Source organism: Nerophis lumbriciformis, linkage group LG12 (assembly GCF_033978685.3).
Source record: "Nerophis lumbriciformis linkage group LG12, RoL_Nlum_v2.1, whole genome shotgun sequence".
Classification (NCBI taxonomy): domain Eukaryota; kingdom Metazoa; phylum Chordata; class Actinopteri; order Syngnathiformes; family Syngnathidae; genus Nerophis; species Nerophis lumbriciformis.
In genome coordinates, this window is record NC_084559.2 from 36,897,042 (window position 1) to 36,924,616 (window position 27,575).

Genomic DNA, 27,575 nt, shown 5'->3' on the forward strand with positions numbered 1-27,575 from the left:
TAAGAAAACGGGAGCTCTAATTTGGGAGTCTGAATTAGGATCAGAAGTTCCTATATAAACATTGCGCACTCACGTCGCCTTTTTGTATTGATTACTGCAGCTGTGCACTGGATTCATTCACAAATACAAACTACAACTCACAAACACTTTAGAGTTAGGCTCCACCATCAGAATGTGTACTTAAACTTATAAAGATCACATGGATATTATTCAGTGAGTTGATTCACCAAAACTAACCTGTTATACAGGAGAAAAAAAGCACACAGGACGTTTCAATTGTTCACAGACTGGTCGCGCTCATCAGAATGACAAGACACTTTCAGTCTGCAGGTGATAGCATTCAATTGGGAAGAAACGCCCTACTGCCCCCTACTGACCAATGTGACTACTGATAAATGTGTAATGACAGCTCCAAAAACGAATTCAAACCACAAAATAAAATAAATAAATCAACATAAAAATGTGACACATTATGGGTGGGTCACATATGCATGTACAGTAGATGGCAGTATTGTCCTGTTTAAAAGTGTCACAACATTGCTGTTTATGGCGGACGAACTGCTTTACGGTAGACGGAAACTTGACTGCTGTTGTTGTGTGTTGTTACCGCGCTGAGAGGATGTTAATGAAACTGCCTAACAATAAACCCACATAAGAAACCAAGAACTCGCCCTCGATCATTAGCTGTTTATATTGTGAGAAAGCGGACGTGTGAACAGGCTGTCAACACGTCACTCAGGTCCGCATGGAGCTGGAAGGGGCGTGGCCTCCAGCTCCGCCTGAATTTCGGGAGATTTTCGGGAGAAAATTTGTCCTGGGAGGTTTTCGGGAGAGGCGCTGAATTTCGGGAGTCTCCCGGAAAATCCGTGAGGGTTGGCAAGTATGATTGTAGCATGTTTAGCGATTGCTGGGTTGCATATGACGTCACGTCAGTTTCTATTCTTTGCAGCTGAATTGACCCGATGGTCAAGCAGTTTGAGATGAGTATTAAAACAAGTGAGAGAGGTGTAATGTTTAAGAAGAAAACGCTGTATTTCTTGTATTGTTCTTAGGTGTTCCAATCGTTCGACGACAGAGATAAAAAAAGAGCTTACATAGGGTCCTGAAAAAAGTTTTTCATAAAGGTTATGAAGCCAGGGAAAAAGCAAAAGTGCGTCGAAGGAAAAGGCTCTTAAAAATATCACTCTTATCATCTTGTAGAATACAAGCGTTATTAGCGTCATGATCACAGAAGATCAGCACTGATCATTATTTTCAATCAAGTACGGTACTTACCGATGCAAGAATAAGTTCAACTTTGTCTTTTACGGATTAATGCTTAATTTGTGGACCTCTCAGATGTAAAGACGTGATGTGCCTCCCATCTTTTATTCCTTAAATCCCTGAGAGTGTCAAATGAAGTGAGGTCAAGCGAGCAGTCACATCTTGTTGATAATGAATGGTTTAAGTCTTTCAAAAATTATTTTCTTAACAGTGAAATCCATGTCATTTTAAATATTTTTTCATGTTTGCTAATATAATTCCGTCGATACTTACAAAAAAAAACATGGCCAAATCTGCACCGACGCAGGTAAATAAACAGCAGCCTAATGGGACTCGAGAAAAGGGGTGTCCAAACTTTTTGACTGGGAGGGCCGCATTGGGCGAAAAGAATTTGGCCACGGGCTGAAAGCTGACTGCTTGCAAACTAACCATATATATGTGTATATATACAGTCGTGGTCAAAAGTTTACATACACTTGTAAAGAACATAATGTCATGGCTGTCTTGAGTTTCCAATAATTTCTACAACTCTTATTTTTTTGTGCTAGAGTGATTGGAGCACATACTTGTTGGTCACAAAAAACATTCATGAAGTTTTGTTCTTTGATGGATTTATTATGGGTCTACTCAAAATGTGACCAAATCTGCTGGGTCAAAAGTATACATACAGTAATGTTAATATTTTGGTTGTCCCTTGGCACGTTTCACTGCAACAAGGCACTTTTGGTAGTCATAGACAAGCTTGTTTGAATTTTTGACCACTCCCCTTGACAAAATTAGTGAGGTTTAGCTAAATGTGTTAGTTTTCTGACATGGACTTGTTTCTTTAGCATTGTCCACATGTTCTCAATGGGGTTTAAGTCAGGACTTTGGGAAGGCCATTCTAAAACCTTAATTCTAGCCTGATTTAGCCATTCCTTTACCACTTTTGACATGTGTTTGGGGTCATTGTCCTGTTGGAACACCCAACTACGCCCAAGACCCAACCTCCGGCCTGATGATATTAGGTTGTCCTGAAGAATTTGGAGGTAATCCTCCTTTTTCATTGTCCCATTTACTCTCTGTAAAGCACCAGTTCCATTGGCAGCAAAACAGACCCAGAGCGAAATACTACCACCACACTGCTTGACGATAGGATTGGTGTTCTTGGGATTAAAGGCCTCACCTTTTCATCTCCAAACATATTGCTGGGTATTGTGGCCAAACAGCTAATTTTTTGTTTCATCTGACCACAGAACTTTCGTCCAGAAGGTCTTATGTTTGTCTGAACCCGAGTGGTGTTTTGTTATTGGACTTTTGTGCTTGTCACAGATTGTCCATAACAAACACCATGTTTAAACATAAGGGTGTCCATATGTGCACTTGGCACCAAGACACCCTAGGCCGCAGTTCCATGATGACTAGTTGTGTCATCGGATTTGCGGTGTCATGTTTTGGACATTCGGGTGAAAAGAGGGGCGGAGCTTTCTACCGATCACTACTTGGTGGTGAGTTGGCTGTGATGGTGGGGGAGGATGCTGGACAGACCTGGCAGGCCCAGACGCATTGTGAGGGTCTGCTAGGAACGTCTAGCAGAGTCTCCTGTCAGAAAGCGCTTCAATTCCCACCTCCGGAAGAACTTTGAACATGTCACGAGAGAGGCGCTGGACATTGAGCCCGAGTGGACCATGTTACGTACCTCTATTGTCAAGGCGGCCGATTGGAGCTGTGGTCCCAAGGTTGTTGGTGCCTGTCGTGGCGGTAATCCGAGAACCCGGTGAGGGATGCTGTCAAGCTGAAGAAAGAGTCCTATCGGGTCCTTTGGCTCATGGGACTCCGGAGGCAGCAGACAGGTACCGACAGGCCAAGCAGTGTGCGGCTTCAGCGGTCGCGGAGGCAAAAACTCAGACGTGGGAAGAGTTCGGGGAAGCCATGGAAAACGACTTCCAGACGGCTTCAAAGCGATTCTGGACCACAATCCTCCGCCTCAGGAAGGGGAAGCAGTGCAATGTCAACACTGTGTATGGTGAGGATGGTGTTCTGCTGACCTTGACTGCGGATGTTGTGGATCGGTGGAGGGAATACTTTGAAGACCTCTTCAATCCCACCAACACGTCTTCCTATGAGAACGCAGTGCCTGGGGAGTCTGTGGTGGGCTCTCCTATTTCTGGGGTTGAGGTTGCCGAGGTAGTTAAAAAGATCCTCGGTGGCAAGGCCCCGGGGGTGGATGAGACCCGCCCGGAGTTCCTTAAGGCTCTGGATGCTGTGGGGCTGTCTTGATTTACAAGACTCTGCAACATCGTGTGGACATCAGGGGCGGTACCTCTGGATTGGCACACCGGGGTGGTGGTTCCTTTCTTTAAGAAGGGGAACCGGAGGGTGTATTTCAACTATCGTGGGATCACACTCCTCAGCCTTCCCGGTAAGGTCTATTCAGGTGTACTGGAGAGGAGGTTACGCCGGATAGTCGAACCTCGGATTCAGGAGGAACAGTGTGGTTTTTGTCCTGGTCGTGGAACTGTGGACCAGCTCTATACTCTCGGCAGGGTCCTTGAGGGTGCATGGGAGTTTGCCCAACCAGTCTACATGTGTTTTGTGGACTTGGAGAAGGCAGTTGATCGTGTCCCTCGGGAAGTACTGTGGGGAGTGCTCAGAGACTATGGGGTATCGGACTGTCTGATTGTGGCGGTCCACTCCCTGTATGATCAGTGTCAGAGCTTGGTCCGCATTGCTGGCAGTAAGTCGGACCCGTTTCCAGTGAGGGTTGGACTACGCCAAGGCTGCCCTTTGTCACCGATTCTGTTCATAACTTTTATGGACAGAATTTCTAGGCGCAGTTAGGGCATTGAGGGGATCCGGTTTGGTGGCTGCAGGATTAGGTCTCTGCTTTTTGCAGATGATGTGGTTCTGATGGCTTCATCTGGCCAAGATCTTCAGCTCTCACTGGATCGGTTCGCAGCCGAGTGAGAAGCGACTGGAATGGGAATCAGCACCTCCAAGTCCAAGTCCATGGTTCTCGCCCGGAAAAGGGTGAAGTGCCATCTCCATGTTGGGGAGAAGATATTGCCCCAAGTGGAGGAGTTCAAGTACCTCGAAGTCTTGTTCATGAGTAAGAGAAGAGTGGATCGTGAGATCGACAGGCGGATCGGTGCGGCGTCTTCAGTAATGCGGAGGCTGTATCGATCCGTTGTGGTGAAGAAGGAGCTGTGCCGTAAGGCAAAATTTTAAATTTACCGGTCGATCTATGTTCCAATCCTCACCTATGATCATGAACTTTAGGTTATGACCGAAAGGACAAGATCACAGGTTTCATCCTCCGGGTGGCGGGGCTCTCCCTTAGAAATAGGGTGAGAAGCTCTGTCATCCGAGAGGAGCACAAAGTAAAGCCGTTGCTCCTCCACATTGAGAGGAGACAGATGAGGCGGTTCGGGCATCTGGTCAGGATGCCACTCTAACGCCTCCCTACATGCATATATATACACATATGCATATATATATATATATATATATATATATATATATATATATATATATATATATATATATATATACACATACACATATATATATATATATATATATATATATATATATATATATATATATATATATATACACATACACAGGTAAAAGCCAGTAAATTAGAATATTTTGAAAAACTTGATTTATTTCAGTAATTGCATTCAAAAGGTGTAACTTGTACATTATATTTATTCATTGCACACAGACTGATGCATTCAAATGTTTATTTCATTTAATTTTGATGATTTGAAGTGGCAACAAATGAAAATCCAAAATTCCGTGTGTCACAAAATTAGAATATTACTTAAGGCTAATACAAAAAAGGGATTTTTAGAAATGTTGGCCAACTGAAAAGTATGAAAATGAAAAATATGAGCATGTACAATACTCAATACTTGGTTGGAGCTCCTTTTGCCTCAATTACTGCGTTAATGCGGCGTGGCATGGAGTCGATGAGTTTCTGGCACTGCTCAGGTGTTATGAGAGCCCAGGTTGCTCTGATAGTGGCCTTCAACTCTTCTGCGTTTTTGGGTCTGGCATTCTGCATCTTCCTTTTCACAATACCCCACAGATTTTCTATGGGGCTAAGGTCAGGGGAGTTGGCAGGCCAATTTAGAACAGAAATACCATGGTCCGTAAACCAGGCACGGGTAGATTTTGCGCTGTGTGCAGGCGCCAAGTCCTGTTGGAACTTGAAATCTCCATCTCCATAGAGCAGGTCAGCAGCAGGAAGCATGAAGTGCTCTAAAACTTGCTGGTAGACGGCTGCGTTGACCCTGGATCTCAGGAAACAGAGTGGACCGACACCAGCAGATGACATGGCACCCCAAACCATCACCCAACCATGCAAATTTTGCATTTCCTTTGGAAATCGAGGTCCCAGAGTCTGGAGGAAGACAGGAGAGGCACAGGATCCACGTTGCCTGAAGTCTAGTGTAAAGTTTCCACCATCAGTGATGGTTTGGGGTGCCATGTCATATGCTGGTGTCGGTCCACTCTGTTTCCTGAGATCCAGGGTCAACGCAGCCGTCTACCAGCAAGTTTTAGAGCACTTCATGCTTCCTGCTGCTGACCTGCTCTATGGAGATGGAGATTTCAAGTTCCAACAGGACTTGGCGCCTGCACACAGCGCAAAATCTACCCGTGCCTGGTTTACGGACCATGGTATTTCTGTTCTAAATTGGCCTGCCAACTCCCCTGACCTTAGCCCCATAGAAAATCTGTGGGGTATTGTGAAAAGGAAGATGCAGAATGCCAGACCCAAAAACGCAGAAGAGTTGAAGGCCACTATCAGAGCAACCTGGGCTCTCATAACACCTGAGCAGTGCCAGAAACTCATCGACTCCATGCCACGCCGCATTAACGCAGTAATTGAGGCAAAAGGAGCTCCAACCAAGTATTGAGTATTGTACATGCTCATATTTTTCATTTTCATACTTTTCAGTTGGCCAACATTTCTAAAAATCCCTTTTTTGTATTAGCCTTAAGTAATATTCTAATTTTGTGACACACGGAATTTTGGATTTTCATTTGTTGCCACTTCAAATCATCAAAATTAAATGAAATAAACATTTGAATGCATCAGTCTGTGTGCAATGAATAAATATAATGTACAAGTTACACCTTTTGAATGCAATTACTGAAATAAATCAAGTTTTTCAAAATATTCTAATTTACTGGCTTTTACCTGTATATAGTTCAACTCCCACCTTGTTTACTTCTGTGACGACCTTTTTAAAGCTTTGTAATCAATCTGAAATATCAAACAGCTAAAAGTCAAACAATTTAAACGGCTTTTTCCTCCAGGTCTTCGAAGAAATTGTTCATGACAGCAGACAACGAGTCTCCCTTGGCGAAACCTCCCTTCTGTCTATAAATCACTGTGTTGTACTGAAAGTATGTAGATTTGGAGATGAAATGGAGGAAAGTGGCAATGTCATTTATTGTCAGATTTGTGCGTGTCTTGGGGTTCTGTCTTGTTTGAGTGTTTCTGTGACAATATGAAGGGTTACATCTACAGGGGTTTTGTGAATAATGAGGTGACATCATGAGATATGAATGTTTCGTCCTTTTTAAGAGTTCTTGCAGTGGTGTTTTGTGTTACCAAGGAGGGGGCTGATGATTTCAACCAAAGATTTTGATAAGAGCTATGTGGGTGATCCTATGCTGTCAACTATTGGTCGTAATGGTGTGTTTTTCTTGTGTAATTTTGGAGTTCCAAATATAAGGGGGGTGACGTTGGCCGTGGGTATTAAATGGTTGTAATCTTACCAGGTATTTTGTTTGACTCTAGTAGTGGCTTGAGTAAAGTCTTCGAAGTCCTTTTCCTTTCCTCGGTGGAGTCTTTTTTTAATATTGCAGTTTCGGGAAACTTTTTTTTTAATGTTTTCCTGACCCGGTCAGCTGTTTTTAGACATGTCACACCAGAAGCTACGACAGCTCTGACGAAGTCTGAAGTGTCATGTCAGAAGTGTCATGTCAGAAGATAAAACACACCTTTCTTACACAAAAAAGACTTGTCTGAACACAAACATTTTGGACATAGTTATTTGAGAAGACAGCATGTGTGACGATCGGGACAAATGTTTATGCAGAGGTTGTTCTCCCAAGATGCAGACGGAAAGCTCTGGACGAAGTGTGCAGGTAGGAAATTATTTATTTGTATAAATCAAGCAGAAAAAACAAAAGCGTACCGATAGCACGGGTGGCAAAACTAAGGAAAAGCTTAGCGTGGAAGCTAGCGTACAAACAAGGAATCAAAAGTCATAGAACAATACTTCGCGTACGGGTTTGCATGGAAGCAGGTAGAAAATATCGTCACTGTTGCGCAATGCAAATAAGGAAGCCAGACTGATTGTAGAAAGAAACGGTAATAAATAGCTCTCTGATTAATGCCCAGGATCAGGTGAGCGTCCTGAACACTAATCAGAGGTAGGTGGAACTAATCTGCAGTCATGGCAACTGAAACACAAACCCAGGGGAGTGGAAAACAGAAGTGAGCTAGTCAAAACTAACAGTACTTCACATGATCCGGGAAACGGATCAAAACAAGATGAACACAATCGATTTACTTAACCAATACATTTCGCCCATTTTACCCCACCAGATCAGTGTTGTTCAAAGGAACAAAGTAAAGGATCATGTTTTTGCTAGTGTATTTTATTTTGTCGTGCAAGTAGTTACATTGCTCATGTACGTGATTTTGTGTTCAGTACACCACCAGTACTTTCCCTTTGCAGGTGAAGATCTCCAAGTCCAAGTCGAAATTAACAACCAATCATCTCGTGACTTGAAGCCTAAATTCGTATTGTACGAAAAGCAGAGTTTCTTTGCTCAGGGTCACAGGAGACTTTACACAAAGGATATTCTTAAAGAGAAAGGGGAGCCCGTTGAGGCGCATAGTAACAAGACTGTAAAGAAGATAATCACCATCCCCAGAGAGCTGCCGACGTCCATTTTGAATAGCGCCATCATCAAGCTGGAATACAGGCTGAAGGTAATCTGTGATCAACTATATTGATATAAATAATGTCAAGTCTGAAAAGACCATTTTAAAACTATGTTATAGTAATGTTGGAAACTAACAAAGTACTGTTTTTACAGATTTACCTGGATGTCAAATTAGCAACCGACCCAAAGATCAAACTTCCAATCGTTGTCCTATCTGCCCTTGAGGTTTCTGACAGAAAACAACCACCAGGTCCTGCAGCTGCCATTGGATTTGATGCATTTGGGAACTCAAACCAACCATCCTGGAGCCAAACACCGCAGTATAGCGCAGCAACCCAACCACTGGACTTCCCTCCACCATATAAATCCTTAAATAATGCAGACAAATATGGAAATGTTCTATAAATCTCCTTCCACCAGTGATGTGCGATGAGGTTCAAGGCAGGAGTAGTTTCTTTACATTTAATTTCATAAGCTGTCAATGGCTCATTAAGAGGATAACAAGAGAATAATTCACTTTCATAAAATTTTAATCAAATACTTCTTAATCACATTAAATTACTTTATAACATTAAAAACAATTTGTGGTCTTACCTTTTTATTTGTATATGAAGTACATGCACCTATACCAGGGAAAGATTATTAAAAAGCTGGTTATAAAAGTCTGATCACAGCAGAACATTAATAAATCTTTCTTGTGTTTTGTTTGTGTTAACTAACGACAATGTACCCAGAATGGTGCCAAGACACACCACAAAGAAACTAAAATAATAGTTCCCAAAATGTCAAAGTAAAAAAAAAAGTGAGCAAGGCGATGTGTCACTACGCCAGAAAAGTATTTCCTCTGTGTCAGTTCTTACAAAAATAATTTCTCTTTACTGTATCTTGGTTAATATGCAGGTCATGGCATGTAAATGGAGCTTTGTGGTGGTTTTTGGATGTTGTTTTAGAGCGCTTCATAGGCGGAATAGATGCTTGTTATTACAACGACATACACTGTCGAGCGAGCTGTGTACAGACAAAACATGAAATGTGGGCTAATACTTTACAGATGTTGTAATATGATTGTTCATGTTTTTCACTCAGTATAGATTAGTGTCCTATCGCATTGTATTGTCCATTAAAAACTCAAAAGCAGTCGTAGAAGCTATCTTACCTTATGCCGTAGCTAGCTTACGGCTAATACCGAAGCATGCCGTGTTCAGTCTTACAATAACAATATCACAACATCTTGGTTGTTATACAGGTTACGGAACGTAATTTAGTATTATTGGCGGTTTTTAGATGCATTTTTAAAGTGATTTAGAGGCAGAATCAATTGCTCCAATTAGCTGAGAACGAAACGATTTTTACAAATTAGAATGCAAAAAAAACAAAAAAATTGTTGGTCTTCTTGTCTCTCATAAGAATTGTGACCGAAAGTGCAGTTGCACTTTAAGGGTATTAAGGATTAAAAGACGTGCATAATACATGCATGTCTTTAGTTGTCCTGGAGTCAAACTCAGGCTATGTCTACACTAAGCCGGATAACTCCTTAAACAAATAATTATTTAGTCTAAGCCCCGTGTCAGCCACACTAAACCATTGTTTAAGGTAACCCTCCTTGGATAATTTTTTGCACGGGTAAGTGCGCCGTGTATTTCTTAAATCTCCGGCTCTTGGCTCTGTGACATCACTTCATAACAACCCATTCGGTAACTCGGTGGCAACCACTAGAAAGATGGAGGCGAGTCATCCAGACATGCCAGTATTTCTCCTTCCTCTACATGTACAGGTGCTTTGGAAATCACATCAATACCTTAAGCGAAAGAAACGGCCGATTGCAGCTATTTCGGATACAACAAAGCAATGTTGAGCGACTATTTTGGATAAGCCCTAAAAGAACGGCCGACTGGTGGGATATGTTTATCACCGAGTGTGTTGTGTCAGAGGAACGGCAAGAGAATTTTCGAATGTCCAGGTCAGCTGTGATTCTACTTAGTGAAAAACTTTGTCCATTTGTCGAAGGAGAGACAACGACAACGTGGGCTCCTGTGGACAAGGGAAGACTACAAAAAATAGCAAATGCATTTGGACTGGCAAAGCAGACTATCAGTTATTGTCCGCGATGTATGTCGAGCGATTACTCAACGTCTAGTTTTGTACTCCATAACTATTGTGAAGCCATGAAGTGGTTGCGGCCGTCGAGTACAACCGCCAACTTTAGCCTACAAGCACAGTGTCCTGTTGTTGGTTGTTGTAAAATGTTCTTTATCACATTGTTTACTTTCACGAGTCCATTAAAGATATGATTCATGTATGATGGCTCAGGTGTGATTCACTACAATAGTCTAACTGCTGCTGATGGTGAGGCAAGCAAGGTTTACTATTAAAAGAAATGTGGCAATAGTCTACATTGAGAAACAGGGTAAGGATACACTTCCAGGTCAGAGGTGACTATGACGCACGCATTTTACTAGGTTGCATTGCGCCGACTGACGGAGGGGGTCTTAAACGGTGACATTGTTGTGTGGACACAGATAAGGTTAGGTGGGATAACCTTATCTGGCTTAGTGCAGAAGGGGCCTCAATCGGAGTTAACTCATCACTAAAGGGTACAACGCTTGAAACAAAATGTGTGAGTAATTGACAGGCGCTAAATTGTAGCGGAAACGGTGGGGTGTCCGATTTCCACCAATTGATAAGCGTAGAATGCCTGGGATTGAGTGTGTTTAAAAATGCCACTGCATGGGGAGCATTATGTAAGAGGGATGGACTAGCCCAGATTCACTCGCCCCCTAACCGGGGGCGTGTGAATACCCTATCACAGGTGCGCTTCAAAATCTTGTATCGACGACTTCAACAGGCCGGCAAGTGGAAGGTCAGCAAGCTCTGTTCTCGGCACCGCCATTGATATACGTCAGATTGTTTGTCTAGCGATAAACGGAGCCCTTAAAAGTCAAGGACTCTAAGAAATACAGCATGTAAAGGATCTATTTATTTTTCTCAGCATCGCAAGCAGCGAAGTCAAAATTTAACATTTTTAATAAATGGGGTTGAATCACCAAAAATGATTCCAGGGCGCGGCCACCGCTGCTGCCCACTGCTCCCCTCACCTCCCAGGGGGTGAACAAGGGGATGGGTCAAATGCAGAGGACCAATTTCACCACACCTAGTGTGTGTGTGACGATCATTGGTACATTAAGTTCAACTTTTAACTTAAATATCTACTATCATTATGCAGCATTGACTCAGTGTAAGATGCAAAAAGTAAACACTGCCGACTAGCGGCCAAAATGAAGAACTGCGTCGGGAAGGAGTTAAATAAAAGCAAGACAACATGCACATTTATAGTCTTACCTGAAAATGAAGTAAAAATCACAAACTCATATGTGACTCCTTGTACCGCTCTGCTTTCTACACATAGAAAACATAAGTTTTACCAACAGGCTTCGTACTGTGGTCACGTGACATGATAGTGGTCACGTGACATGAAAAAAGGACCGCTTCAAACCAATCGCGCCAACACTGTCACTCAAACACAACGCTTATAAATAAAATAGCGGTTGAAATTACACAAAAACACTTGATATCTTAAGGGTACATAAAAAGTAAACGATATACGGCAAGAATTACAAAAATAAACGGTTCGTTTTTTGTATGCAAACGACACACAGCAGGACACCAATTTGGACGCAACTCACCTCGAAGTGAGGAGGAAGGGGAGGAGCTACAGAAGCTAGAAGAAACTACGGAAGCCTGAGGTTATGCCATGACAGGAAGGAGTAAATTAAAATAACAGTCAATCAACAAATATAAATAACTCCATCCATCCATTTTTTGACCGCTTGTCCCTTTTTTGACTCTTTTGAGATAAAATTCACACAAACATAACACTTCAATAACAAAATTACGAAATATTAATAAAGTGCATTTTTAACTCCGTTACACGCTCGTAATATATCTTAATAGGCAATACGTCAAAATCTTTGTTATTTTGTCCTTACACAAGGTTAATGAATTAAATTGATGAATGATTAAAACGCCGGATTTCCACTGAATCTGAAAAGGCCGCGGGACGGCATCACCCCCAGCGCTCTGTTGCGGCTCCGTTATCGCGCAAACCTTTATGAGATCTCGCGAATCCGCACGTAACCACGTGATGAGGGAAGTTGTAATTAAGTAACTAAAAAAAGTTTATTCTGTCCTTCCAGAGGAGAAAAAGCAAATAAAGCTGCTATGATAAACCACTTTATTTTGTGCAACGAGCAACAATACAACAGTTACATCATCCCTGGCGAACTTGTCACACAAGTCCTTTTGTTACGGCTCAAGCACCTGCCGCTTCTCATTCTTCTGGACTCAGTGACGCCAAAAAGGACAGCTTATTGCGAGACCAACCAGCGTCTTACCAGGACCTCATCATGCTGGCGCTCCAGATGGACCAAAGGTTGATCGAGCGAGACGCGGAACGAGCACCGAGGGCCCACAATATAGACGCCAGACCGGCATTTGTGGTGGCACAGACTTCCATAAACTCCACTCATGTCTCCAATGCTCGCCCAGCTAACCAAGCCGGCATGTACCGACTTATATCTTCCCCCGTGCCGGCCGGAATGGAGGACCCTTTGCAGCTAGGCAGGTCACGCCTAGCGGCGGAAGAACGCGAGAGGAGATTTCCGCAGCGCCTCTGCCTTTACTGCGGGTTGGCCGGGCATGCTATCCTGAACTGTCCTGTGCGGCCAAAAGGGCAAGGCTCACGAACAAGGGGCATCCTAGAGCATACTTGCCAACCCTCCCGGATTTTCCGGGAGACTCCCGAAATTCAGCGCCTCTCCCGAAAACCTCCCGGGACAAATTTTCTCCCGAAAATCTCCCGAAATTCAGGCGGACCTGGAGGCCACGCCCCCTCCAGCTCCATGCGGACCTGAAGGGTACTGAACTCTTAACCCTCATTTGTAAACAATAACATGCTTTTTATACAAACAGTATTTGTACATCTTTAACACAGATTTTTATACTGTCTTCAGAGATTCAGTTTTTTTTGTGGTACTCGAAACCTTTCTGGGTACCTGCGGATCACTGGTGGGGTTTTTGTTGTGGGTGATCTGGGTTCTGATGATGGCAACTCAGCAGCCCTTGAATCTGGTTCGATGATTAGACTAGTTTGTGTCTGACTCACTGATGGTCCTGATGATGGAATTGAAACAGCACTGTCCAGTTGTACTGATCGCACATTTTCTGCAACTGGTGGAGACTAGATAACTGGCAGTCTCTCCATGTTTTATCGCCATGGAAACATGTGATCCACATGCACTGTGCGCTGTCTCTGTCCCTCTTGATATATATATATATATATATATATATATATATATATATATATATATATATATATATATATATATATACATATATATATATATATATATATATATATATATAAGAAAATACTTCACTTTCAGTGAATTCTAGCTATATATATATATATATATATATATATATATATATATATATATATATATATTTAGTTTATTATATATATATACAGTATATATATACACAGTATATATATATATATATATATATATATATATATATATATATATATATATATATATATATATATATATATGAAATACTTGACTTGGTGAATTCTAGCTGTAAATATACTCCTCCCCTCTTAGCCACGCCCCCAACCACGCCCCCGCCCCGCCCCACCCCGACCACGGCCCCCACCCCCCACCTCCCGAAATCGGAGGTCTCAAGGTTGGCAAGTATGTCCTAGAGAGCCACACCTCCGTTCCCCAAGCCAACAAGGACCTTGGCATTCTTTTACCTGCAACCCTGTCCTGGAGCTCAAAGAGTCTGACCGTTGGGGCCTACCTGGATTCGAGGGCAGACGACAGCCTCATGGACCGGGAGTTTGCTCGCCAAGCTGGTATCGCTCTTCTTCCCCAGGACGCCTACTGGCACAAGCCCTGGACGGACACCCCCCCAGGCTCATAACCCACTGCACGGAGCCCTTATCCCTGACCCTATCAGGCAACCACACTGAGACCCTCAGCCTCTGGGTTTTGGACGCCCCGATTGCCCCGTTAGTCCTCGGCCGCTCATGGCTCCGGAAGCACGACCCCATATTTGTTGGTCCACAGGGAAGATCTTGGCCTGGATTACGGCGTGCCATTCTCACTGTCTTAGGTCTGCAGTTCCCCCGCCTTGCAGTCCGAAGCCCGCTTCACCTCCCACGGATCTCTCTAATATTCCCCCTGTCTACCATGATCTGGCCGCTGTATTCAACAAGGAACGTGCACTCTCCCTTCCCCTGCATAGACCATATGACTGCGCCATTGCACTGGTTCCCAATGCTGTCCTTCCTACTAGCCGGCTATACAATCTTTCCCTACCCGAGAAACAGGACTACATTTCAAAATCCCTCGCTTCCGACATCATCATCCCCTTGAAGTCCCCAATGGCAGCGGGGTTCTTCTTCGTGGGCAAGAAGGACGGCTCGCTACGTCCCTGCATCAACTACCGTCAACTGAACAACATCACGGTGAAGAACAAATATCCTCTACCCCTTCTGAGCTCTTCCTTCGAGCCCCTCGCATCTGCGGCCATTTTTAGTAAACTTGACCTCCGAAATGCATACCACCTTGTACGAATCAGGGAGGGAGGTGAATGGAAGACAGCATTCAACACACATCTGTGTCCCTTAGAGTATAACGGTCATGCCATTTGGACTAACGAACGTCCCGGCTGTCTTCCAGGCATTAGTCAACGACGTTCTACAGGACATGCTGGATCGATTTGTGGTAGTCTACCTTGATGATATTATTGTCTTTTCGCAGATCCTGCAGGAGCACCAACAGCCTACAACAGGTACTACAATGCCTACTTGAGAACAGCCTTTTTGTAAAGGCTGAGAAGTGTGAATTTCACTCTCCTTCGATGGGTTTCCTGGGCTACATCATCGAGAAAGGGCACATCAGAGCCGACCCATCGAGGTCGAGGCGGTGATGGAGTGGCCCCAACCAACCCCCCATACAGAACTATCTCAGTTGCATTCGGGCGGTAGGCGGGGTACACCGTGGACAAGTTGCCACCTCATCGCAACAGACAGAACCCATTTCTTAGTAAAAAGTTTCCAAATATGCACCTGAAAGACTCCCAGATCACAAGAAACACAATTATCTGGTCTGATGAGACAAAGATTTAATTATTTGGCGTAAAAGCCTCGTCTGGAGGAAACCAGGCACCGCTCATCACCAGTCCAATACCATCCCTACAGTGAAGCATGGTGGTGGCAGCATTATTGCTGTGGGGATGTTTTTCAGTTGCAGGAACTGGCAGATTAGTCATGATCGAGGGAAAGACGAATGCAGCAATGTACAGAGACATCCTGGGTGAAAACCAATGCTTTTCATCCAATCTGATGGAGCTTGAGAGGTGCTGCAAAGAAGAATGGACAAAACTGCCGAAAGATAAGTTCTTTCAAGCTTGTGGCATCGTATTCAAAAAGACTTGAGGCTGTAATTTCTGCCAAAGGTGCATCAACAAAGTATTGAGCAATTGCTGTAAATACTTACGTACATGTGATTTTATTTGATTATTTTATATTTAATACATTTGCAAAACTTAAAAAAAATTATTGTCATTATGGGGTACAGTGTGTAGAATTTCGAGGACAGATATGCATTTATTCTGTTTTGAAATAAGGCAGCAACAGATGCTCTTGTGTTTATTCTCCCTTAGCCACGGTATCAAGATTCAGACGGAAAAAACAGGTTTTACAAAATGTGCAAGCTCCTCCTCAAATCCTTATCATATTAACATGTGTATCCTCCCATCCAGTTCATAGTGTCTTTGTGAGCTCAACCAGCTGGTCATTTACTGCCTGGAATTACGGGAGGCATTTAAATCTGTATTTCTTCTTTCTTTTGGGAACATGACCATTGTGAATTTCTCAAATGAATATGATTCCATCAATAGCCGGAACAACTTCACAAACGGAGATACAATCAACGGACGGATTATTGTGGAGCTCTCTAAAGATACTACAATCCAATCACTCGTTTTTGTTGGAAAACGTTCACTGGACTGAACATGAACAACACGGTCAATTTGGTCCAGATAGTGTACATCACTACCAGTCTGGTGAAAAATATTATGATATCAAACAGCATATCTTGAGAGATGGTAATGTCGCATCTTGTCATATTTACTATTTTTAGACAATTTTGGCTAATCATTTCAACTTCCAGGTAATGAAACATTTCCCAAAGGAAGACATGTCTTCCCTTTTACCTTCAAGGTCCCTGACAGGTATGCATTTTGTCTTCTGGATGTTGCTGACAGATCATGAACCTGCTTTTGTACGTTGCAGAAAAATGCCGTCTTCGTTCAAGTCAGGGACTGGTGGAATTGTTCATGAGATTAAGGCAGAGCTCAAACAGTCAATGAAACTGACATGGGAAGCTAAAGCCCACTTTACATTTGTCTCCAAAGCCGACATGGATATACACGGACTCATGGTGAGAAGTCTGTTGACATATTTCTCAGATTTAGCTCATTTTCATCACACTTAAGTTTAAACTAAATGTTGATACTAAATATTAATATATAAATGTTAAATCTAAATGCACATCTAAATCTTGAATCTAAATGTTAAATCTGAAATAAAATAAAATAAAAAAATAGGTGAAGTGCCCATGATACAGTTAAGTTATGGTGTTTAGCTATAAGGATTTTGTTGTTGGGGGGGGGGATTTTTTCTAAGGGGGGAGGAGATGTTATGTTTTGGACATCGCAACTTGCCGTAGTTGTAAGCAATGCATGATGGGAATCCGGATGTTGTGTCGTTGTATTGAAGTGCCGGCTGAAATAAAGACACGCTAAGAAATAGCTCCGTGCCAGTCTACTTTATGGTTCGTAGACAAACTTACAAATACCGGGGACATACATAACATAACTATATAGTTTTGTGGAACTTTTTAAGCATATTTTAAAATGTTTGGTCCTAAAATAAGCATTTTAAATAATAAAAATAACTAACTAAACCAAACCTATGAATCAGCCCACCTTTGTTTACATTCAAGACCTCCAGCTTGCACTTAACATATCCTCCCACGGTGGTGTGGCATGTTTAGTGTGATGATCCGCTGCTATGCGGATCATGTTTTCTTTATGTTTAGGGTTCGCTTAGTTCTGTTTTTCAGCACCCATGGGTTTGTGTTTCTTGGTTGCCATAGGTGCTGATTATTTTCACCTGCCTCTGATTAGTGGACGGAACGCTCACCTGCTCCCGGGCACTAACCAGAGAGCTATTTAATCCTGCCTCTCGCCACACTTGGTCTGGCTGTTTTCTTTGCTTCACGCAACAAGTTACGTTTGAATACATTTGCTTCTGGTTCCTTTGCTCGTTTATCTTTTGCTAAGCTTTAGCTTTGCTTCCCGTGCTATCGGCACGTTTTTCCTGTTTAGTATTCTTGCCTGATTTGTGAAAATAAATCATCTTCTCACCTGCACGGCGCTTCCAAACGTTCATCTGCATCTTGGGAAAACGACCAGCGCATTACCATGCCACCCATCCATAACATTTAGCTATTCCTTGTCCTCCAATGGTGATACTACGTATTTCATTTGCTGCCATTGAGGCGAGGATTGCTGACTTAGAAGTGGTTTTGCACTATGGAAGGCTAACTCGCTAGGAAGGATGTAACATTGCATTGAGAACGCCTTCCTGGATGAAAACTAACATTTTCCATCAAATCTGAGGTACACTATATTGCAAAAAGTAATTGGCCACCTGCCTTGACTCACATATGAACTTGAAGTGCCATCCCATTCCTAACCCATAAAGTTCAATATGATGTCGGTCCCCCTTTTGTAGCTATTACAGCTTCAACTCTTCTGGGAAGGCTGTCCACAAGGTTGCAGAGTGTGTTTTGTTGCGTTTTAACCAGTTGTTCCTCCCAGGGAATTCAAGTTGCTGGTCACTCCCAAGCTCTTTTGATGACACATAAAGCTGAGTAGAAGAACCACCAGAGACAGAATAGGTATTTTGTAATTTTATTTCCAAAGCCTTTGGAAATAAACTTGAGACCAAATCCCGTACAGAAGCGCTCACTCGCACAGCTAAATTGGTCTAACCTCACATACGGAAAACTTCTCTTCTATATCGTCTCTCTTCCCCCCGTCCTCCTTGTCCCTTCCTCCACAGCTGGGCACAGGAGAAGATAAGAAAAAGCATTTATTGCTACTCCCCCTCTCTCAGCTCACTCCAGGTCTCTTTTGTTTATTATCTAAAGTTGGTTTTAGACGAGAAGCAGAGAAGATCTCCCCCTTCACATTCTTGCAGACAACCAAAAGATAACAAATAAAGAACACTAGCTGTTTTGTAATATGACTATGAAAATAAAGAAGTAACACACAAATATGGATATATGTAATTATCTGCCTCCGTCAATTTATAGGAATTTTCGACCATTCTTCCAAAAGCGCATTGGTGAGGTCACACACTGATGTTGGTCGAGAAGGCCTGGCTCTCAGTCTCCGTTCTAATTCATCCCAAAGGTGTTCTATCGGGTTCAGGTCAGGACTCTGTGCAGGCCAGTCAAGTTCATCTACACCAGACTCTGTCATCCATGTCTTTATGGACCTTGCTTTGTGCACTGGTGCACAGTCATGTTGGAAGAGGAAGGGGCCCGCTCCAAACTGTTCCCACAAGGTTGGGAGCATAGAATTGTCCAAAATGTTTTGGTATTCTGGAGCATTCAAAGTTCCTTTCACTGGAACTAAGGGGCCAAACCCAACTCCTGGAAAACAACCCCACACCATAATGCCTCCTTCTCCAAACACTCCTACCACTTTGTGGCTGAGTTGCTGTTCCCAAATTCTTCCATTTTCTTATAAATAAAGCCAACAGTTGACTTTGGAATATTTATGAGCGAGGAATTTTCACGACTGGATTTGTTGAACAGGTGGCATCCTATGACAGTTCCACGCTGGAAATCACTATACTCCTGAGAGCGGCTATTCTTTCACAAATGTTTGTAGAAACGGTCTCCATGCCTAAGTGCTTGATTGTATACACCTGTGCAGTACACCTGATTCTGATCATTTGGATGGGTGGTCAAATACTTTTGGCAATATAGTGTAGCTTGAGCTTGAGAGGTGCTGCTAAGAGGAATGGCAGACACTGCCCAAGGATAGGTGTGCCAAGTGTGTGGACTCGTATTCAAAAAGGCTGTAATTTGTGCCAAAGGTGCATCAACAAAGTATTGAGCAAAGGCTCTGAATACTTGTATGCATGTACATTTTTATTTTTTTATTTTTAAATAAAACCTTTTCAAAATACAACTTTTGACATTATCATTAATATGTAGAATTTTTGAGGACAAAAATAAATATATTCCATTTTGGAATATGGCTGTAACATAACAAAATGTGAAAAAAGTGAAGCGCTTTGAATACTTTCCGGATGCACTGCGGTTTATTTTCAGCAAGTCACTGGGAGAACATGCAAACTCCACACAGAAAGATCCCGAGCCCGGGGATCGAAACCTAGGACCTTCTCATTGTGAGGCACCAGCACTAACCCCTGTACGACCACGATGCCGCTAAATCTAAATCTTGAATCTAAATATTGAATCCAAATGTAAATGTTAAAGCTAAATATAAATTTGAGCACTAAATGTTAAATCTAAGCCAAAATGTTAAGTCTAAATTTAAATGTTGAATTCCAAATGTAAATTGTAATTCTAAATCGAAATGTTGAATCCAAACCAAAATGTTAAATATAAATCTTCAATCTAAATCTAAATCTTAGATATAAATCTTCAATCTAAATGTGATTGTGAATTATTTAATCCAAAACTAAATGTTAAATTGAAATCTAAGTCTTGAATCTAAATCTGAAATCTAAATGTGAGCGCTGAAAGTTCCAGGAAAAAAGTACACTAAACAAGTTTCCGTCTGATACTGTCACACGTCACGGCATTATTGTGAGGACTTTGAAACCTCAACACCGCGATATCTGCAATACTATTGCATGTCTAAATATCCAGATATAACTATAGTATTAAAAGCTCTAACGTCGGCCAGATTTATATAATTGATATCGTTTATCGTGTATATCACGGCCATACTTGCCAACCCTCACGGATTTTCCGGGAGACTCCCAAAATTCAGCGCCTCTCCCGAAAACCTCCCAGGACAAATTTTCTTCCGAAAATATCCCGAAATTCAGGCGGAGCTGGAGGCCACGCCCCCTCCAGCTCCATGCGGACCTGAGTCCGCTTTCCCACAATATAAACAATGTGCCTGCCCAATCATTATAACTGTAGAATGATCGAGGGTGAGTTCTTGGTTTCTTATGTGGGTTTATTGTTAGGCAGTTTCATTAACGTCCTCCCAGCGCGGTAACAACACACAACAACAGCAGTCACGATTTCGTCTATCGTAAAGCAGTTCGTCTGCCGTAAACAGCAATGTTGTGACACTCTTAAACAGGACAATACTGCCATCTAGTGCATTTGATGAAAGTACTTTTGTGCGTGCCACACAGCAATGCATCATCAGAGAGGGTGTTCAGCATGGTTAGAAAAATAGTGACAGAGAATAGAACAAGGATGGACAATTCAACCCTTAACTCAACAATGAGTAGATGAGTGTTATGTGTGTGTATATATGTGTAAATAAATGAACACTGAAATTCAAGTATTTCTTTTATATATATATATATATATATATATATATATATATAAAATAAAATAAATATATATTTATAGCTAGAATTCACTGAAAGTCAAGTATTTCTTATATATATATATATATATATATATATACATATATATATATATATATATATATATATATATATATATATATATATATATATATGTATATATATATAGATGAAATTTTTGACTTGGTGAATTCTAGCTGTAAATATACTCCTCCCCTCTGAACCACGCCCCCCCAACCACGCCCCCCGTCCCCGCCCACGCCCCCACCCCCCGAAATCGGAGGTCTCAAGGTTGGCAAGTATGATCAAACTTGTTTTCATTGAGGGCCACATTGCAGTTTTGGCTGCCCTCAGAGGGCCGGCCGCTTGTAACATTAATAAAAGAAACATACATGTATAAGGACTAGCCGCATGATATTGTCACGCATTTGATTAGTAAATGTATATTTTACCTACACTGCAAGAAAAAAAAATCTGTGGATTTTGCGGTCAAAAAAGTGGCATAATTTTACCATAAAATTTACAGTAAAATAATCACACTATTTTACTGTAAAATGTAGTGATTGAGCTGCCAGGTTTTTTTGGTGTTTTTTTTGCATACATTTTTTTTTGCTATTTTTACAGTGTATTACTGGTAAATGTAAAAATGGTACCACAGTTTTTTTTCTTACGGTAAGATTCGGAATTTTAACAAAAAATATATATTGTCATGTTAACAGTGTGCGATTTTATGGATAACTTGAGGCCTTTGAAATTATAAGGCTAAGTCGATATTTATGTATGTTTTTACCCCCCAAAATGTTTAGAATGTATGATAATATAATATCTGTTGCATTATTAGATAGATAACGTTTAAAAGATATATCAGTGCATGCAATACATGCCTTTTTTTCTGTGAAAAAGAAAGAAAGATAAAGTACTTTATTGATGCATATTATTTCCAAGCTTTCACAGGCCATTCAAAATGATGTGGCGGGCCTTGAGACACCAGATCAGTGTCGTGCAAAGGAACAAAGTCAATTATCATCTTTTTGCTTGTTTATTTTAAGTAGTCACATTGTTCATGTCCGTGATTTTGTGTTCAGTACACCACCAGTATTTTCCCTTTGCAGGTGAAGATCTCCAAGTCCAAGTCGAAATTAACAACCAATCATCTCGTGACTTGAAGCCTAAATTCGTATTGTACGAAAAGCAGAGTTTCTCTGCTCAGGGTCACAGGAGATTTTACAGAAAGGAGATTCATAGGTAGAAAGGGGAGCCCGTTGAGGCGCATAGTAACAAGACTGTGACGAAGATAATCACCATCCCCAGAAAGCTGCCAACCTCCATTTTGAATAGCAGCATCATCAAGCTGGAATACATGCTGAAGGTAATCTGTGATCCACCATATCGATATAAATACTGTCAAGTCTGAAAAGACCATTTTAAAACTATTATATAGTTATGCTTGCAACTAAGTAGTGTTTTTACAGATCGTCCTGGGTATCAAATTTGCAATCGACCCAAAGATCAAACTTCCAATCGTTGTCCTGCCTGCCCTTGAGGATTCTGACAGAGAACAACCCCCAGGTCCTGCAGCTGCCTTCTAACCAACCACCCTGGAGCCAAACACCGCAGTATAGCGCAGCTACCCAACAACTGCACTTCCCTCCACCAGATGAATCACACATAGTGTATCTCTCCTTAAATAATGGTGACAAATATGGAAATGTTCTATAAATCTCCTTTATTATTATTTAATTATAGATTAGGCATCTTTTTTATTTTAATTCCATATGGCCTCATATGGCCAGTGCCGGCCCAAGCCTCCATGGGGCCCTAAGCAAAATTTGATTTTGGGGCCCTCTATTTCTGCCAATAATATTGATTGTTGATCATTCAACACCTACTATAAACTCATTGCGGCTCTGGCAGTGTTGTTTACATTATCCTATTGTCAGCCTGGCATGTCTTTACAAATGACATGTCATTTATAAAGATATGGGGGTGGCCCAGTTAAGAACATAAATAATACCAATGAATGAACGAATGATGTCCAGAGTGCCACATATGGTTCCTAATCTTAAAATGTAGAAAACATTCAGCTACAAGAGTGGCCTGGGGTTGAACAGTCCAAGTGATAAAGCTTTGTATTTACAGTAAAAGTGTCATCTTGTCTCATCAGTCTTGTACTTATTAGTCTTTAATTACTAGTTTACATTTTTAGTTAATTGTTCATATTTAATGTTTACTTTGTACAAAGAGAGCGCAGTCTACTGAAGTTAAATTCATCAATAGTTTTCCCCTTTGAAAGACGCAAGGCAAATTCCTTCCATTTCACCATGTTGCTACAATGATCTTCACTGTTTTCATGCTGTTTCAGCAGTGCACCTATGTTGACCCAATCCCGCTGTCCCTCGGCTGCCAGTTTTAAGGACTTTTTGGAAAATAATTTGCAGCAAAAGCAATAGACTGCATCTTTACTTCTTGAATAAGTCAGCCAGCTACGCTTGACTTTTTCCCCATTGACTAGCTGCCTGTAGGTATAATGATAATGAAAACTTCGGCCATCATGCCGTTTGGGGAATGAAAAGTTCTCCTTAATAGACAGTGGTCTTCTGATCACCTGCTCAGTCCTGTCTGAATCTGAGAGGAAAGATATGGCGTCACATTAGTGCCAAAAATCCGAGCGCATAAAAACTGTTATCGCGCGCTGATTCTCCACTTCGTGCGCGCGCGACACCCTTTTGCGCGCGCGTGGTGTCTTTTTGCGCGCGCGCGGTGCCTTTCTGCGCGCGCGCCGTCTCGGTCTGTGCGCTCTCTGTGTACTCCTGGCATCTCTCCTCGCGCTGTCATGTTTCTTTTTGGCACTTTGGGGGCAGGTATGCTTAGACGGCCCCTCCTTTCTGATTGGCTCTGAGCATTTTTCATAAGACCAATCATTCTCCAGCGTAGCAACGTTGTAGCCATCTTACCTCGGACAGCTAGCCTCAATCATTACATTGATGTCAAAGCAGGTTGTGGTAATTTAATTAGTACATGTACCAATTAAATTACCATAACTTGCTCGATTTTCGACCAATTTACAAACGGTTTGCCTTGTTACAAATCGTATTACATGTAGATATGACATAGGATGCTGCACCTCTTTCGCTATAAAAAAAAATGACTTAATTGTGCAACATAGTTGTGTAGGGTCAGTGTTAGTCAGTTCTCTGATTATTTTAAACTGTTTCAGAATACATTATTAAAAGGCTATTTTTAACATTTTAAAAACAAAATTCAAAGATTATTTCATTAATTTTATGGCTGAATCAAAAGAAATTCCATAAATTAGAAAACAAATGTTCAAGAAGAAGTGAAAACTTTGCGCCTATAACAATCTTGATACATATTGACGATGACCCGCCCTGCCATACTTCTGATTATCTCTGAGCATTTTTCGCCTGGCCAATCAGAAAGAAGGGGCCGGCTAAGCATACCCACCCCCAAAGTGCCAAAACGAAACATGCCAGCGCACAGACCGAGACGGCACGCGCGCAAAAAGGCACCACGCGCGCGCAAAAGGGTGTCGCACGCGCGCACGAAGTGGAGAATCAGCGCGCGATAACAGTTTTTATGCGCTCGGATTTTTGGCACTAATGTGACGCCATAGCAGGCGGCAAACGTCACAGGTGCAGCAGAGGCAGCTTTACATTTAAAGAGAGGCAGGAAGAATCACTAAACCTAGATCAGCAGCAGCACTCTGTTGACCTAAAATTGTGTTTTTGTACAATAATATATCTTTGATCATTTAGAAATCATCAGTCAGATTCGTACATGCAAAAAATAAAAAATAAGAATTTTTTGTTAATTGCTTTTGGGGGCCCCCTGGTGGCCGCGGGGCCCTAAGCAAGCGCTTAGTACGCTTATGCCTTGGGCCGGCTCTGCATATGGCTGCCTATTAATAGGATAACAAGAGAATAATTCACTTTCATAAAAATGTAATCAAATACGTTGATTTACTTTATAACATTAAAAACTATTTGTGGTCTTACCTTTTATTTGTATGTGAAGTACATGCACCTATTCCCAGACATTTTATTTGATCATAAAAGTCTGATCAGAGCAGAATGTTAAAATATCTTTATTGTATTTTGTTTGTGTAAATAAAGGTTTTTTTTTGTTTGTTTCTTACAAAATCTGTTGGCTTCTTCTGTGAAGCGCCTGCTAGCTAAATGACGCCTGTCGCGGTCTGTCAAAGCAGGCCCTTTTTTGGCAGGGTTATTTTCATGTTTAACGCTTAGTTCCTGTCCTGCACTCTTATTTCTAGGCAGAGTCGTGACCAACGTTCCCTCTAAGGTGCGCGCCTGCGCAATTGCGCACTGCTCACGTGTCCTCTGCGCACAGCAAATTAATGCCGCTCAGAAAATCAAAAATCCCATCTGAACTTTAAACAAAATAAACACATTGCAATTTAATCTGTATGATATTGCAAAGCAACTCTGTGAGTGACAAGTGACAACAAGAGTGGCCCCAATGAATAAAACAATCTTTGTCAACACAGTTCAATTATCGTCTGTCGAGACACTTTACGGACAGGAATTCCATCAATCACTTTATTGAGCAAAAATGTTTGTAACCACACCAAAAACATGAGTAAAAAAACTTTTATCGATAAAAACTGGTAGTTTTCTGCCATACAAACCAGGCTTAAACCAACGTTGTCATCCGTCGTTTCAACAGAAGCCGCTCGCACTGTCTCACCTGCACCAACACACGCACTCATGGCACTTAGCCAGTGATGCGTTTATGGCCACACAAAAAATAGGACAACCCCAACGCCACACAATGTGTAAATGCCAGGTTGTAACACTCTGACTCCACAATCATATGTGTGCTTATTTTACTGCCATTTATTAAGAATGTTAATCTAAGGATATTATTCATGAAATATTGTCACTAGATTTCATAAATGCTAATAAAAAGATGTATTTTACAAACAGAAAGTTACAGGAACTAAATGTAATCTCTGAAAGGGGTAACATTTCTTTTAAAGGCAGGACCCGCATCCAGACATACAATACTAGCACATAGGTCATGAAAAACATGTTTTTTTGTTATTGTCATTGTAAGAGAGCAAAATCACTTATATCGGAAAATTATTTTAAAGGGGAACATTATCACAATTTCAGAAGGGTTAAAACCATTAAAAATCAGTTCCCAGTGGCTTATTTTATTTTTAAATGTTTTCAAAATGTTACCCATCACGCAATATCCCTAAAAAAAGCTTCAAAGTGCCTGATTTTAACCATCGTTATATACACCCGTCCATTTTCCTGTGACGTCACACAGTGATGCCAATACAAACAAACATGGCGGATAGAACAGCAAGGTATAGCGACATTAGCTCGGATTCAGACTCGGATTTCAGCGGCTTAACACTGTCCAATAAGATAATTACTAACAACTATGAACTAGGTTTACAGCATATGAAATACATTAGGCAACAACATGCACTTTGAGAGTGCAGACAGCCCATTTCATGCGCGCTAAGAACATATATTTTTCCACGATTTCAGCACTCAGGTTAACCATACCTAAATAGACACAAAATATTGCATTACACAAGACTACCCGAATGTACTCGAATGATTGAAAAAAATAAATGTTTTTAAGCTAAATTATTGGTAAACACAGTTTATGTATAATAATTTACGTAAAAACGCGAGTAATGAATAAAGTTTTCATCAATTAATATATTCTGTAGACATACCCTCATCCGCTCTCTTTTCCTGAAAGCTGATCTGTCCAGTTTTGGAGTTGATGTCAGCAGGCCAGGGAAGCTAGGGTCGATATTCTTCTCTTGATCATCTTCGGTGGCATAAGGGACGGTGTGAGCCAAGACATCCAGGGGGTTTAGCTCGCTCGTCTGCGGGAACAAACTGCCGCCATTGCTTGCCGTGCTACCGAGGTCCTTTGTCCCTGAATAGCTCACACACTCCGGCAGATTCAATGGGGGTCTGGCGGCAGATTTCTTTGACTTTATCGTTGGAAATGCATCTGCTTTGAGTGTCGCAGGATATCCACACATTCTTGCCATCTCTGTCGTAGCATAGCTTTCGTCGGTAAAGTGTGCGGAACAAACGACTGACCATTTCGTCGGCTTTCCCCACACCCTCGTATTTTGAACAAATTTCGTCCAATTTCTTGCCACTTTCGCATCTTTTGGCCACTGGTGCAACTTGAATCCGTCCCTGTTCGTGTTGTTACACCCTCCGACAACACACTGACAAAAGTGAGAAAAAGGCGGATTGCTTCCCGATGTGACGTCACAACGTGTTGTTACACCCTCCGACAACACACCGACAAAAGTGAGAAAATGGCGGATTGCTTCCCGATGTGACGTCACAACGTGACGTCATCGCTCCGAGAGCGAATAATAGAAAGGCGTTTAATTCGCCAAAATTCACCCATTTAGAGTTCGGAAATCGGTTAAAAAAATATATGGTCTTTTTTCTGCAACATCAAGGTATATATATTGACGCTTACATAGGTCTGGTGATAATGTTCCCCTTTAATAAAACATTTCAATTGTTATTTAGTCAGGTTTGGGACAGGTGTGAGGCTGGTGTGGCCACAGTGTGCACGTCTGATGTTGCTCACATGTGCTCCGCTG

General features: G+C 41.7%; 1 protein-coding gene and 1 pseudogene across 1 annotated transcript in view; both read left to right on the forward strand.

The window, feature by feature from the left end:
• LOC133623334 (arrestin domain-containing protein 3-like) overlaps positions 1–10,481 on the forward strand; it is a 37,260-nt gene extending 26,779 nt beyond the window's left edge. Inside the window, exons 5-6 of the mRNA XM_061986543.1 lie at positions 8,004–8,260; positions 8,368–10,481. Coding sequence (XP_061842527.1) covers positions 8,004–8,260; positions 8,368–8,619 — 509 coding nt within the window. The 3' untranslated portion in view covers positions 8,620–10,481. The remainder of the gene's footprint in view (positions 1–8,003; positions 8,261–8,367) is intronic.
• A 5,616-nt stretch (positions 10,482–16,097) lies between these two features.
• On the forward strand, positions 16,098–23,380 carry LOC133622957 (arrestin domain-containing protein 3-like; annotated as a pseudogene).
• Positions 23,381–27,575: the final 4,195 nt, after the last annotated feature.